General features: G+C 39.4%; 1 protein-coding gene across 4 annotated transcripts in view; it reads left to right on the top strand.

The window, feature by feature from the left end:
* Positions 1–13731, top strand: part of ENOX1 (ecto-NOX disulfide-thiol exchanger 1) — a 353807-nt gene that overhangs the window by 246086 nt on the left and 93990 nt on the right. For all 4 annotated transcript variants that reach the window (XM_088159695.1, XM_088159696.1, XM_088159694.1 and 1 more), the window contains 2 exons: positions 8038–8211; positions 9694–9900. In XM_088159695.1, coding sequence (XP_088015821.1) covers positions 8038–8211; positions 9694–9900 — 381 coding nt within the window. The remainder of the gene's footprint in view (positions 1–8037; positions 8212–9693; positions 9901–13731) is intronic.

The following is a 13731-nucleotide window of genomic DNA, read 5'->3' on the forward strand; positions in this document are numbered from 1 at the left end:
ATGTAAGGAAGTGATTTATTGGCGAAAAGGTGGAAGAAGCCCATTGTTCCTATTCTGTGGAAAGGTTCTTAAGCAGTAGAGACTCTGGGAAGGTCAATACTCTGGATGTTGTGAGGTGCTATAAACTCATGAATCCTTCAAAATCCTGCACAGGTCAAAAGAGCCTGTGGATAAGGCATGGACACAGACAGTCCAGACAATGTTATTGTCTTTTCCTCTTTCCCTCTCCTTTATCTCTTTCCCTGCATTTATTGTTATTTTTAATTTTGTCTCCAAATTTTTCCTTCTTTTGCTATTTTTTTGTTTTCTACCACTTCAAATTTCATCCCCACAAGTTTCTTCTGCAATGGCAATGGGGTTTTCCACGTGGAAGAGCAGTTAATTGTGTATGGAGACTAAGATTAGTCACTTTTTTTATGACTTAGCTTCATACACATGCAACTGTCAGGCATTAAAAACTGACAAGCCATCATCAGATTGCCTCAATATTAAGTCCTGAGTTTTCCAGATCACTCTTGGGCTTGTCTGTCAGGTACTTTTTTGCAGATATATTCTAAGAGGAAACAAAATAGAAATAGATTCACCGTGGGCAGGTAGTGCCTGAAACCCCTCTGAGGTAAAAATGGTACTGGTGGCTATCCATAAGCAGAAACAGTATTAGAAATAACATTAACATTGTAGATTTCTTTATGAAACATGTTGAAATTGCGTCTTTGGAGGAGAATGGCATCCATTGTGGTAACACTTTGTTGTATTATTATTATTTGTTATTCTCTCCTATTATTTGCATTGCATTAGAAGCTCTAAACAAGATTGAGGTCCTGTTGTGCCAAGCGCTGCAGCAATAAAAGGTGAACCAGGATTCAACCCATGATTTGCTTGTAAAAAGAGAAGGTGATTTTCTTTAATTTAGTCTTTGTCATGTATATTGCTCTAAATATAGTGTTTGTCAAGTGATTTTGTGGGCAGGGATCAAGAGGACAGAATTGCTTTTAGTGTTTTCAGCATAACTAGCTCAGAAGAACAGCATCTAAAGTTTTGGGATTGCCTGCTGTAAACTATTTCTCTGTGCAGAAGCATGCTTTCTTCAAAAAAGCAAGTACAATAATACAGCCCTGAAGCTTTGTCAGTGATATATCGTCTCATAGATGTAATTTTCAAGTGGCAAGTGTTTTGATGATGCTACAAGGGCTTTGTTTATGAAGTGGGTCTGGCAGACACTGTAGAGTTCACATAAATTACAGCTTCATTGATTATTAATGAGAAACATTCATCTGGGTTTCCCTTCACCCTCTGTTTTGTCAAAACTCCCTTAGAGCCTTGTAGTTGCCACAGACCAGGCTCTGTTTCACAGAATGTAGCTCGTGCTGAATGGTGTTAATGGGGATCCCCTGGCCAACTGAGAAAGCCAGAGGTCAAGAAGCTGATTTCCTGGCCCTTCTCAACTCACTCCTTTCCACTCCTCCAAATATGCACCTCCACATGTGCACACACACACAAACATTGATCCTGCACCTCTTACTCCTGTTCCTGTGGGAGTCCTGTGCTCACATGGTCCTTCATTGATTGTGTTCCTGCAGCATCTCTGTAAGGGCATCTGCCCACATCTTCAGCACGCAGTTCTTCGACAATTCAGGACTAGAGGAGCACCTACAAAGACATCTCTGCCCTTGCACTTACCTTCTCAGGATTTTGAAAGGGGCCAAAATCAGAGGTTCCATATCCATAATCCTTTGTAGCAGTTTCTCAGAGACAAAGGTCACTTTACCAAACACATGGCAAAATATAAAAGCAGAAGTGAAATCTGGAATTTTGTGGGTAAGGTGAATAAGATTTCTCAGGATAGAAGAACCAGAAGGTGCACGTGGAACCATGTTTTAGCAAAGAAAAGGAAGCACAATTCCCAACTCAGTTGCTACTCACTAGCACACTGTGAAAGCCACATATATAAACAGGTTCCAATGGATTCAAAATATAAGTAGGTACCTAGCAGGATTTAGTAAAAAGGTATAAATCAAATTATGTAATAAATGCCTACTAGAAAGCATTGTTCAGTTATGATCTCTATCATTGAAAATATGTAAGCACCCAATGTATAAAAGCTAAGAATATTTTGCTCTTTGCCAGCTTATTTCTTATTCTGGTGCCTCAGGCATCTGCTACTGGCCACAGTCAGATGGTCCTTGCTCTGAGACAGGATGGTAGTGGCTAAGCTGATCAAATGGAGGAGATGTCAGACGTTTTTTACCCTGCCTTTGTTTATTGCTATGTGCCTAGAAGTTTACCAGACAATCTAGCATCTATTTTAGAGACAGACAAGTCTAGATGTTTAATAATGTCTAAACTGGTCAAGGAAATGTATTCAAAGATGCTGATGAGAGAAGCCCTAAATATTGACCAAATGAGCCACTTCCACCAAAATCTTTGTGAAACATAGAAGGTTCTAGGTATTGAATGACCAAGGAAAACAGTGCTCCAACCTTGATCTCTAGCTGGCAGCTGAATATGCATTCTTAATTGCTCATAGGGAAAATATTAGATTGTGATGATAATAAAGGCACTGGCAGACTGCAGAGTTTTGAGGGAGAATTTTAGATAAAAGTACAAGACCTTTTTAGAGTAACTCTTCATTCTGTGTTAAATTTGCTCTTTTCCAGGAGAATTTTAATTTCAACTTTTAGAAGTCAACTCAGTATTCAGTCTCAGAATACTCAGCAATGGTGTTTCTGAAGTACTCAATCAAATATCTGGTCTCCAGCATCTTTTTTTTTCCTCCACAGAAAACAAAGTTTAACAAGCATCCTAATACATTTACTACCAGCTGCTGCTGGGACTGTCCTAGTCCTTTCAGTTCACGTTAGCATTCCCTAGCAGAAAACAGACTATTTTTGTAGGTGTAGAATTATCACTCCCACACCATGGGAACCTTTTCAATGTTTATTATTTTTTGTTAGTTGCTTTATGCTCAGATCATTGTTTTCACTGCTCACCATTTCTCTGTGTGTTTGACCAGCAAGTCTGAGCCACATGGCTGATGATGTCCATAGTGGAAACCTTCCATGTGTGCGAGCAGGGGCTCACAAACAAACCCTTTTTTGTGGATGTTCTTATGCATCCAACAGAAATACAACTTGGCAGCTGTCATAAAACTCCACAGAAACAATTGGCAGTTGCAGGCAAAAAAACCCACAAAACAAAAAAACAGACAAAAAACAGACCCAAGAGCTGATACTGTGAATTGTAGAGGGGATTATACCCTTTAAAAGTGATTTTGAGCAGATAAATACCTTGTGGCAGGGGCTGGTGGAAATGTGATGGTAACTTTAGTATTGGCAATGGAGTGCAATACCCAAAAGCACAGCTGGCAGGAGTAAACATCCTTCTTACCTAGTCACAGCAACAATGTGGCAAAAATATAAGGTGATTCAGACACCAATCATTGCCAAAGAAGGAAAGGAGGATGGTTCTACAAAATCGTATGGCTATTTTTGTGGAAGACAATGTTGTTCCTGCCCTTCCAAAATGGACCCTAATAAAAGCAATTGTTTTACACTACTTACTGTGTTAGAATGTAGCTTTCATCAAAAGGATTTTATTGTTCTTCTGGTTTTTCAGAATCAGAGTTTTCCTGTGAAGTGTTTTTTTCTTTTATTCCGCTTGAAAGAGAATGAAGCTCTAAAAACTACTCCACATATTCAAGGTTTTTCTTATTGACTCTCTAACTGCCAATTCCAAATATTTGCATCCAGAGGTTTTAATTTTTCTCCACCATGCCAATTTCTTATCAGATGAAATAGGAATTAACTTGTTTTGCCAAATTTAGGCAGAACATGGACTTCAAAATACTGATGTTAAATGCTTTTATTTTCCTATACAAATATGTGAATGTTCAAGCCTTTTGTACAGTACTCACAAGGACTCTTAACTTGATCAACATGTACTTTTCCATTCTTAAAGTTCTTTATGATCTCTGATTACTTTCCATTTTAATGATTTCATTTAGTAATTGTTTATTAACATTTTTAAACGAAAATTTTGTCTCTTCTTCTGTTTTTTTTAAATAATTTATAAACCCTTACCTAGCTGCATAAATATATATATCTTTTTAAAGAGAATCTATGATCAATTAAAGCATAAAGTATTGCTTTTTTTAACTCTTAAGATGTGTTGCTTATAAATGTAATATATCTTTTTGTTTAGTGTAATATAATAATGTCTACAATATCTTTATAATCATGTCTTTAAGGTGTTCTGTTAAAAATCATACATGGGCAGGATTGATTCCTATTTTTTTGGAATACTTGCATAACTCTTATAATTTTCTTTCATGCTGAAGACCAACAATCTTACCAGTTTGTTCAACAGGAGTTGCCTCCAGTGCTAAGTTTGGTGTCCTGGCCCTGCTCCAGATAGGCAATTTGCCAGGACATGGAGCAGACTGCAGTGGTGGTGCTGATGGATGATCATCCCTTGTTTCAAGACAAGAGCTATATATCCAACTTCTATTATTGCACCACTCAATAGCATTAATATAGTTAAACTCAGGATTCTTCTAGATCCTATCACAGATGTGGCAAATTTATTGACTTTCCTTTCCGGTGACTTTATCGTTCATTTTTCTCTGCACCTCAGACTCCAGACTAGTATTTCCTTTGGACATCTCATCTATAGACTCTTGTCATGGTTTGTCAGCAAGAGCCAGGTGGCATGCATCAGCTCCTCTGGAGATGCAAGCACCACCAGTCTCTTCGGGGTCTAAACAAGAGCTTCATTCTTTAGAAATTCATCTGGATTTTCCATCACTGCAATGCATGATAATAGTCTTTAGTTTTCAGAGAATGATTTTCATTTCCAGGGTGCTCAACCATTGGTACCTGTGCATCCTCTCAGTGCTCATGCCATGTATAAAAGCATTTCATTCTTAATTTAGCACGCTGGGAAAATGAAGCAATTGATTCAAGAGGACAGTGAAAGTAAACCTAGTCAGGGTTAAAATCTATTTGTGCCTTCAGTAGTCTTGCTATTGACCTTAGCATGGCTTGGATTAGTACCTGCAAGGTGTGGAATTAGATTTCAAGAGTTATTGACTGAGTGCTCTTCAGTATACCTCAGCACAATCACCTTCTGAAGACACAGAGTCCCAGCATTCCTAGAAGGATATTCCATGAGTGTTGGACTGGACCCCAGCACTTTGCTCATGCTCTTTTAGATTGATTCTGGTTGTAAAAGAAACTGATGACAAAGCTGTGTACTTATTTAACACAGGCAAAGTTACTCACAAAGTCACATTTCCTTGGATGTGCCAGGAATTAGTGGCAAATAATTTTCTTCTGCTTGATTCACAAGCCTGTTCTGATTAGCATGCATCTTAAAAGCTCTCCCTCCCCATGCCCAGATTCACAGTGTTTGTGGACATGTGTTTCCCTGTGGTCATCTCCCTGAGATTTTTTTTTTTCTCTGTGTCTACACCACTGCCAAAGGAAAATTCAGAAAACTGTACCTTATTGAAACCTGCCGTCTTTGCTCTGGGTGAGAGCATGTGCCTGTGGTTTGGGCAGAGTTTGCTGTTATTTCATGCCACTAGCCCTGGAGAGAAGCTGAAATGTGTCTGGTGGTTGTCTTAAGGACAGAATAGCAAAAGCTAAATACACTTTGTGGTAGCACTTGCCAGATGATGATCATTTTCCTTGGCTGTGACATGGGGCCTGAAAGGTACTTAGGGGACAGGGAGAACTTGGCCTTCTGTCCATCATCCTGTACCCATGTTTCAGAATGCTGCAGGTCTGCTGTGGATATTGGATTCAATATGAAATTTCTTATCTGGCTGGGACTGTAGCAGACCCTGCACTTGTCCAGAGGAATGGACAAAATGCCTCATTTGGACTCTCCTGATCCCAGGAGAGTTCTGGTATGACACAGTGTGTTGGATGTTAGCGTGGTGACCCGCTTTGCATCCCACTGAGCTCTATGGGATGCTTTAACAGCAAATAGCCAGGATGGAGTTCCACACACAGCCAGAGAGTGCTACACAGGATGGTCTTCTGTCAGAAGCCTGACTTGTAAAAATGAGATTAAGATTATTAGCATAGCCTAAGGACTTCTTTGAATTATATGTTGCTCTTTCACCTCTAACTTTATCACTCAGAATTCACCATGAATATTTAATATATAGCCATCACTGCATCTTGCAGAATAAACGACAGGCTCCAAGTTTCAAAGCTAAATCTGAAAAGCAATGCATATACATCAATACTGAAAAAAAAGCATCACACCCAGAGCAAATCCTTTTTCATAAACCCACTTATTAAAAAAAGTAATGTAATATCATGACTTTTCATTAATACTAGTCTTCACTAAGCCCAAAGCAAATCCTTGCTTACTGTGCACTTGCTACGCTTGTTGTACAGGACTGCCTGAAGGTGGTAAAGGCTCACAGTCGGTGCGTGAAGAACAGGGAGCATGCAGTTGAGACAGATATGAGCTCTCTTAGAGTAGCTCTCAGTCCTCAGTTGTCCTTCCCGGAGAAGACGATTATGGATGTTCCACAGGAATAATAATGCTAATTTTGAGCCCCCACAGAGTGCTTTACACCTTCAAAGTGCTATAAAAAAGTGAGCTAGTACTCAACAGTAAGTGAGTATTGCTGTGCCTGTTTTATAGATGTAGAAATGAAGATATGGAAAGGTCAGAGGGCTGACCCAAGGCCACATAGCTTCTCAGCAGCAGATTTGGGATGAAGAAACTGGTGTCTCTCTGGTCACATTTCATTAATCATGCTGGCCTTTAAAAATCAGCTCAGATCTCGTGTATGTATATGTGTGCGTATATACATACATATAAAATGCTTGAGAAGTTGTTGTTTCCCTCTTCCCTTTGCTTCATCAAAATAAACAAGCTCCTGAGCTACCAAACCCCATGTTTACACGTATCACTAAATACTTTCCAGTTGCTAGCCAGAAAACTCAGCAGAAAATCTGTATAGAACACCAAAGTAACTCTCTTCTTTTAAATAATTGATGATGCCAAATAGCAGCAGTGTTATGCCAACAAAGAGATAGGTCTCTCAAAATATTTTATTCATTATACCTCAAGAAACCCAAAGCCTTGTTTTTAACGAAAGCGAATTTCAGAAGTTGGCTCTCGGTTCCTCTGAAACATCTGCTTATTACAATTCTTGGTGTTAAAGCACTGGTGCTCCCCAGTAAATCTTTCAGCTTTAAGTAATACGTATGGAAGTCTTGGCAAAGAGATCAGGAAGGAGAAAGAGCAATGCTTGCCAAATATTCATTTTACTTTATGAGGCTGTAGTGCTATATGTTAATAGTACATGTGTTGAGGAGAATCTACTAATCCGATTAAATAACAAGAAGGAATTAATTCCAAGGTTCAAAAAGACCCCATTCTGTGCAGCTGAAAATTTATATTCCAGAGTAAAATTGTTTAGAAGTCTTGGCTAACTAGACTTCTATAAAGCAGCCAGAAATGCATCTTTCTCTGTATTGTTTGTAAATCAAGGTCACATGTGTGAGAAGGCTATGTTGTGATAAATCTGTCTGACAATTAGATGGAGAGGACATATCAATGTTAAATTATATTCTTTGTATGCTTTGGGCAGAAAGCAATGTAAACACCCCAGTAGCATTATGAACAAAAAATTGGATTCCAGATAATAACAGATAATCGTGGTGCATGGTTTTACACTTTAATGTGCTATGTTTTACTCAGTCGTGTTAATATTTTCGATTATGTAACATTCCCTTTTTTATGCGTAGTTTATTTTTTTTCCACTGAGAATGCAGCTCCCTCCTCCTCATCCCCCTCCTCCTCTTCCTTTCCCTCTCTCTCTCCTTCTCCCTATCTTCTCCCTATTTCTCTGCCTTTTCTTTTTTTCCATTTTTCCTTTTCTCCTTCTCCTAATTCTCAAAGTGACGCTTGTGGGAACAAACAAGGAAAACAAAGTGAAACTGTCTGTACAAGAAAATTTTAACAGGTAGTTTCAAGATTTATAAGCTGGGATTTTATGTTCTATACTTACAGATTCAATCTGTGTACCAGGCTTTGATCCAAGCCTTAGCATGATGACTGGAATCACTCCGATTAACCCAATGATACCAGGCATGGGGTTAGTGCCGCCACCACCACCAACAGATGTGCCTGTAGTCAAAGAAATAATTCACTGCAAAAGCTGCACGCTCTTCCCTCCAAACCCAAGTAAGTGGACCTGAAGAAAGAATATTCCTTTCCTAAATATATTGCATGAATTTTTTTTATCTAATATCAGTTATGCTTTTTAATTACAGGCATGTGTGGTCTTTCCTTCTAAGGTCTATTCTGTGTAAAGCATGGTATGGTATAGGAGCATCCTTTTTCATCTCTGTAAGGTCACATAAAAAAAAATGCAGCTTCTACACAAAGAAAAGTACTTAAAGAAAAGTAACACAGCCTAAAGATCTACAGTGCTCATAGTTGATACCTGTCTTTCCAGTAGATCAGGATGTCACAAAACATAAAGGTTATGTGGTGCTCTCCTGTTCCTTCTGTGACTGCCCAAATAGAAAACTCTTCCCCCTGAGATACAAAGGCACAAACCCTGATTTTGTGTGCTGGTTCCATGAGGTTCAGAGATATCATACCAGTGACTTTCACTATTACTGTGAAATGAGAACGTTAGGCAAATGTTCAGGTGCTCTGGATTTGCAGTGTACCCAGATCACAGTTTAATCAAACTGGTTATATATGAGTATATAGGTATGTGTATATATATGTACACTTTAAAGCTGTAACCTCCTTTAGTGTGTAAAAGGACCAAAAAAGTAAGTCATATTATCAGATTCCTTCTTTGAGAATTACTTTCATTGTGTATAGACAAGGTGAAGTGTTATGGTAGCTTCTTTTTTAACACAGCTTTCAAAAATTTAATAATTTTTCTGATATAAGTGTGTATACATTCTCTCTGTATATACATTAAGGTAGCATTTCTAGCTACTCCACCTCATGAGCACTTGTAAACAATGAGGTTATCCTTCCCCTGTGCTGGCGTCTGCTCCATTATCTGGCAACAAGACAAAACAGATAACCGGCACAGTGTTTTCATCATGCTGTCACTTTGTTGTGTTTCCCACTTTGTTCTTCTGTTTGCTGTGCTCCTGCACTCTGAGACAGAAATGAAATTATGCTAATATCAGGGAAAGGTGTCCAGCCGAAGTGCACAGGGTGAGCACAGCATGGGCTTGCTCACAGCCCCCACACTTGGTGAGCATGGTGAGTGATGGGTATGAGCCAGAGATGATGCAGTTCAGGCTTTGAATGCACTGCACTAGAGACTGAGATCTGTGCTCAGGGTCAAATCAGTTGCAGAAGCTCCTCTGCTTTGAAGCAGAATATTTTTCTGTTTTTTGTGTGGCTGTACAGGGAAAAGAAAGACCCTTTTAGACCACACCGTCTGTCCTGGACAACAACCTGCAGGGGCAGGAATTAATGTTCAAAGTACCACCTAAAGCTTGACAGAGCTAATATTCAAGTAATCAATTTTGGATAGTTTCTGCAATCTTCAATTATTTTGCTTGTCCCTCTCTTCTGCCTCTATACTATGTCAAGTAACTGTTGCTGCCCAGAACTGATTAAAGGGGTGAATAGAGCCAATAGATCAAAAGACAAATTTTGTATTCCAATGTGATTTCTGTTTTGACTTAGATCTTCCACCACCTTCAACAAGAGAGAGACCTCCTGGGTGTAAAACAGTGTTTGTTGGAGGATTACCAGAAAACGCAACGGAGGAAATTATTCAGGAAGTCTTTGAGCAGTGTGGAGATATAACAGCAATTCGGAAAAGCAAGAAGAATTTTTGTCACATTCGTTTTGCAGAGGAGTTCATGGTTGATAAAGCCATTTACCTTTCTGGTACTTCACATTCTTTAATGGATTTTCCTTGCTTCTCATTTGTATTTTGTGATGCTAATGCTTGCTTATTTTCTTAGCTTTTATCTCAGCAAGTCTTTCTTGAACTCAGTGGCTGTAGCATGGAGTGGCAAGGAGCAATTCTGTTATTTCTCTCTGTCTGCCAAGACTCATGCATGGTGTTGTATGTTACTTAACTGGGAGCAATTTCCTGACATCCCGACAATGCAGCAGATCATGAAATTCACCACAGAACAATCTTATTTTCGATTTACGCAGGTTTATATAGTTTTGCTCGCAGGTTGTGGAAAGAGGAGGGCACCAGGCCAGGAACTCTGCTGTTTTCCAGTGCCAATTTTTCTGATAGGCTGGCAATTTCACTGGCATATTTTTATAGATTTGTGGTGCAGCCTGAATAAAGTCTGTCTTTATGCATGCATGTATTCAGCTACTGCATGGGTTAGATTCTGAGCCCCATCTGTAGGCTGCGTCTGTTGCCTCCCATGACAACGAGTGCTACAGAAACTACAGGGTGTAAAATTTCAGAATAGCTTTATTTTCCAACAAAGGAACAGACGAAAAAAGACCCAAAACAAAGCAGAAACCAAGCAAACAAACAACCCCCCCAACCTCTAATTCACAGGGAAAAAAATTAAGGCAAAAGATGAAAAACAAATCTGCTTTCACATTTTAGGCTTCTGTGACTTCTTGAGGTTAAAATCTCCTTCATTTGAGGATTGACTTGCTAACCAAGTCCTTTTTCACCTTACTGGGTTGGCTTACACGCACTGTATGTATTTGTCTGCACTCCACAGGCTGGTTCATCCATCTTTCTGAGTCCTGGAGAGACTCAAAAGCACTGTTTTGCCTCGCAATTGTAGTGTAACACTTTCAACTCATATGTAATGTATTCTTGAATAAACAAAGTGCAGGGACTGCTCCTTGGCCAAGACAAGCTGATACAGACTGGCTTACATACACCCACCCTGTTCCAGGTGACCTTAAATCACCCACTGGAACCATCCTTTTGAGCTGGGAGAGAGTTAACAACCCAGGATTCTTGTTTGAGCTCCCACTCTGACCATCTCCTGTTTAGCAATAAGCACAGAATCTCAACATCCTGTAGGTATCCATAGGAGGCTCACACAGCTAGAAACAAGCTATCTCTCAAATCACCATCAACTAAAGAGAGAGAGAGAGAGAGAGAGAGAGAGAGAGAGAGAAAGAAAGAAAGAAAGAGAACAAGAGAAAGAAAGAAAGAAAGAAAGAAAGAAAGAAAGAAAGAAAGAAAGAAAGAAAGAAAGAAAGAAAGAAAGAAAGAAAGAAAGAAAGAAAGAAAGAAAGAAAGAAAGAAAGAGAACAAGAGAAAGAGAGAAAGAAAGAAAAAGAAAAAAAGAAGCCTCTCAACTTTTGAAATATGTAATCAGGAAAAACCTAGCTCCTTTGTTTCACAAAGGTTTTCCTTAGGATTTTTAGGTTGTTTGAGGGTTTTTTTCTAACTTGCTTGCTTTCTTTAAATACCTATTTGAAGAACTACAGAAAATGATGATTTTTATGGGGTCTGTGTAAATCTGTTGCTGATTTCCATGCTTCTTATTTATTTGCTTTTTCATGGTACTCCCAAAATGCTGTAGATCGTTGCAGCATATTAGAGGCATCACAAGCAGTAGCACATTTAGCAGCTTCCAGCTTCTGTTTAGGGGACCCTAGTAACAGAACAGAAGAGAGGCACACCAGATTCCATAGGAACTGGTATTACTGTATTATGATCAACAAACGGTGGCAAAAAAGAGAGCAAAGAAAAGCTCAAAAATGTGAAGGCTGATACCCTGCACCAGAACCAGTGCTCCTCCAACTCGGCTTCCTGCTTCTCAGCAGCAAAGGCTGCACTCTTTGCTTCTCTCCAAGTCAAGTTTTATTTTAATTTCATTTGTCTTAAATCCTGAAGGACCATAGAGGTAGGAAATTCTGTGTGCTGCCATGTGTTCTCATTCATAATGCACTGGACCGCTCAGAAGACGGGACATGAGTAGAAAAAGAGGTGGAAGATTCCTTTTCTCATTCTTCCTCATTTGGAATTTTCTGCAAATTTACTTCCAAGTTCCTGATCCATCCATCTTTCCTTCTGTCACAGTCATGCTGCTGTCTGTGCTTCCTTTTATATCCGCAGCATCCCTGCCCATCATTTTTTCCCTCCACACCTTTTCATTCTTCCAAAGGGTTGTACCTATTGTCTCCAACCAGACAAGGGAAAGAACAAGTGGAACTGACAGGGATGAGAAAGAAATGCAGGAGCACTCTGTAGCCACGTTCCACTTCTTTTTACCAAGGCTGCTGAGCTCTGCAGAGGAAACATGAAGCACTGACCGTTCCCCCACCACTACCAGGGAGGTCTGCACTAGGCAGGGGCATGTTTTCCTTGTATTGAAATATTGGGGATGGTTTACCAGTCTTTATTCCATTCTCAAACATAATATATTCTGAAATGGTGGGAACAAAGCATATTTTTAAGGCATTTTATTTTCCCTGTAAGAGACAAAAGAGATGTACAAATATAGTATGTGTATTATATTAGGAGAAAGTCATGCCTTTGATATTTCTGGTATAATGATAATTTTGTCTACCTAATCAGTTTTATCTGTCTACCCCATCTAATCTCATCAAGTTTTGCATTTATCCCATGCTTATCATCAGAATAGAGCAAGTGATTACAAAATCCATCAAGCAGTTTAATCACTGATTTTTTTTTCCTTTGTATTCCCAAGTAAATGTGTATGAAAGGGAGACCGGATGGGTAGAAGGCTATGATAAAAATGTTGACTTGAGGAATGCTAGGTTTCATTTAACCCTTAAAGATATATTTTGATCTCCCAAAGAAAAGACTTTCTAAAATCATCATACCAGCCCATGAGAAAGCTCTTTCTCAAAACTGTATGTACTTTACTCATTTGGCTGATAACTCCTGCAACTATTGATGGCCTCAGACTTGAATATATGAGACAAACAGGTCTCTGCAGGCAGACCCGTTTATACCCCAAAAGCTCATGTATGCATTTTTCTTGTGCTGATATTTTCCCCTGTGGGTTTCCTTTCAGTACCATTTACTCGTTTATTTTGATCTGATCACCATTAACACTCTGATCTAGATCCCCAGTTAGCCCTCAGCTATTGGCTGGTCCCCAGTAAAGCAACACTCAAAGGTAAGTCAAGCCATGGAGTTTGCACTAGACCTGTGATATGAAAATACTGTTTGATTTTTATTTAGCACCTTCATTAACTTTTCCTGTTTCTTCTCCTTTAAAGTGAGGATCTTGGCAAGTTCCCAAAGTCTTTTCCTCTTCCACTGTGTGCAAACCTGAAATTAAAAATGACAAGCCAGGCACAAAGTTAATGCTTGCTGTAGCCCTGAGCAAAGAGATGGGGAAAAAAATTCATTGCCCATGCATGAAGGGGAGGCAGTGCCAGGTGTTTCTCTCATGCATTTAAACACCCTCAAACATCAATAGGGAGACATGATATTGAAAAAGAACGAGCCTCCCAGCTGCCTTGGGGCTCAAAATTTCCAGCACAGATGGGTGCCTGAGGATCTCGTGTACAAAATAGAACCTGCCAGTTGTGCATGCAGGGTCTTTCTGGTTATCAACCCATGAAAGAGTCTGTTCTTCACTGCCAGGCCATTGGTCCTATAGTGTCTGCAAAGCCTAATATATGAGGGTGCAAGAAACCATCCTAATGGCATTTGTTGTTTTTGTTAAGGGAAAGATGCCAAACTGTGAGCGTTCTGGTCTGGCTTTGAAGCTAACCCTGCTCTGGACTAGGTGATATCCAAGGTCC

Source organism: Sturnus vulgaris, chromosome 2, assembly GCF_052056855.1.
Source record: "Sturnus vulgaris isolate bStuVul1 chromosome 2, bStuVul1.hap1, whole genome shotgun sequence".
NCBI classification, from domain to species: domain Eukaryota; kingdom Metazoa; phylum Chordata; class Aves; order Passeriformes; family Sturnidae; genus Sturnus; species Sturnus vulgaris.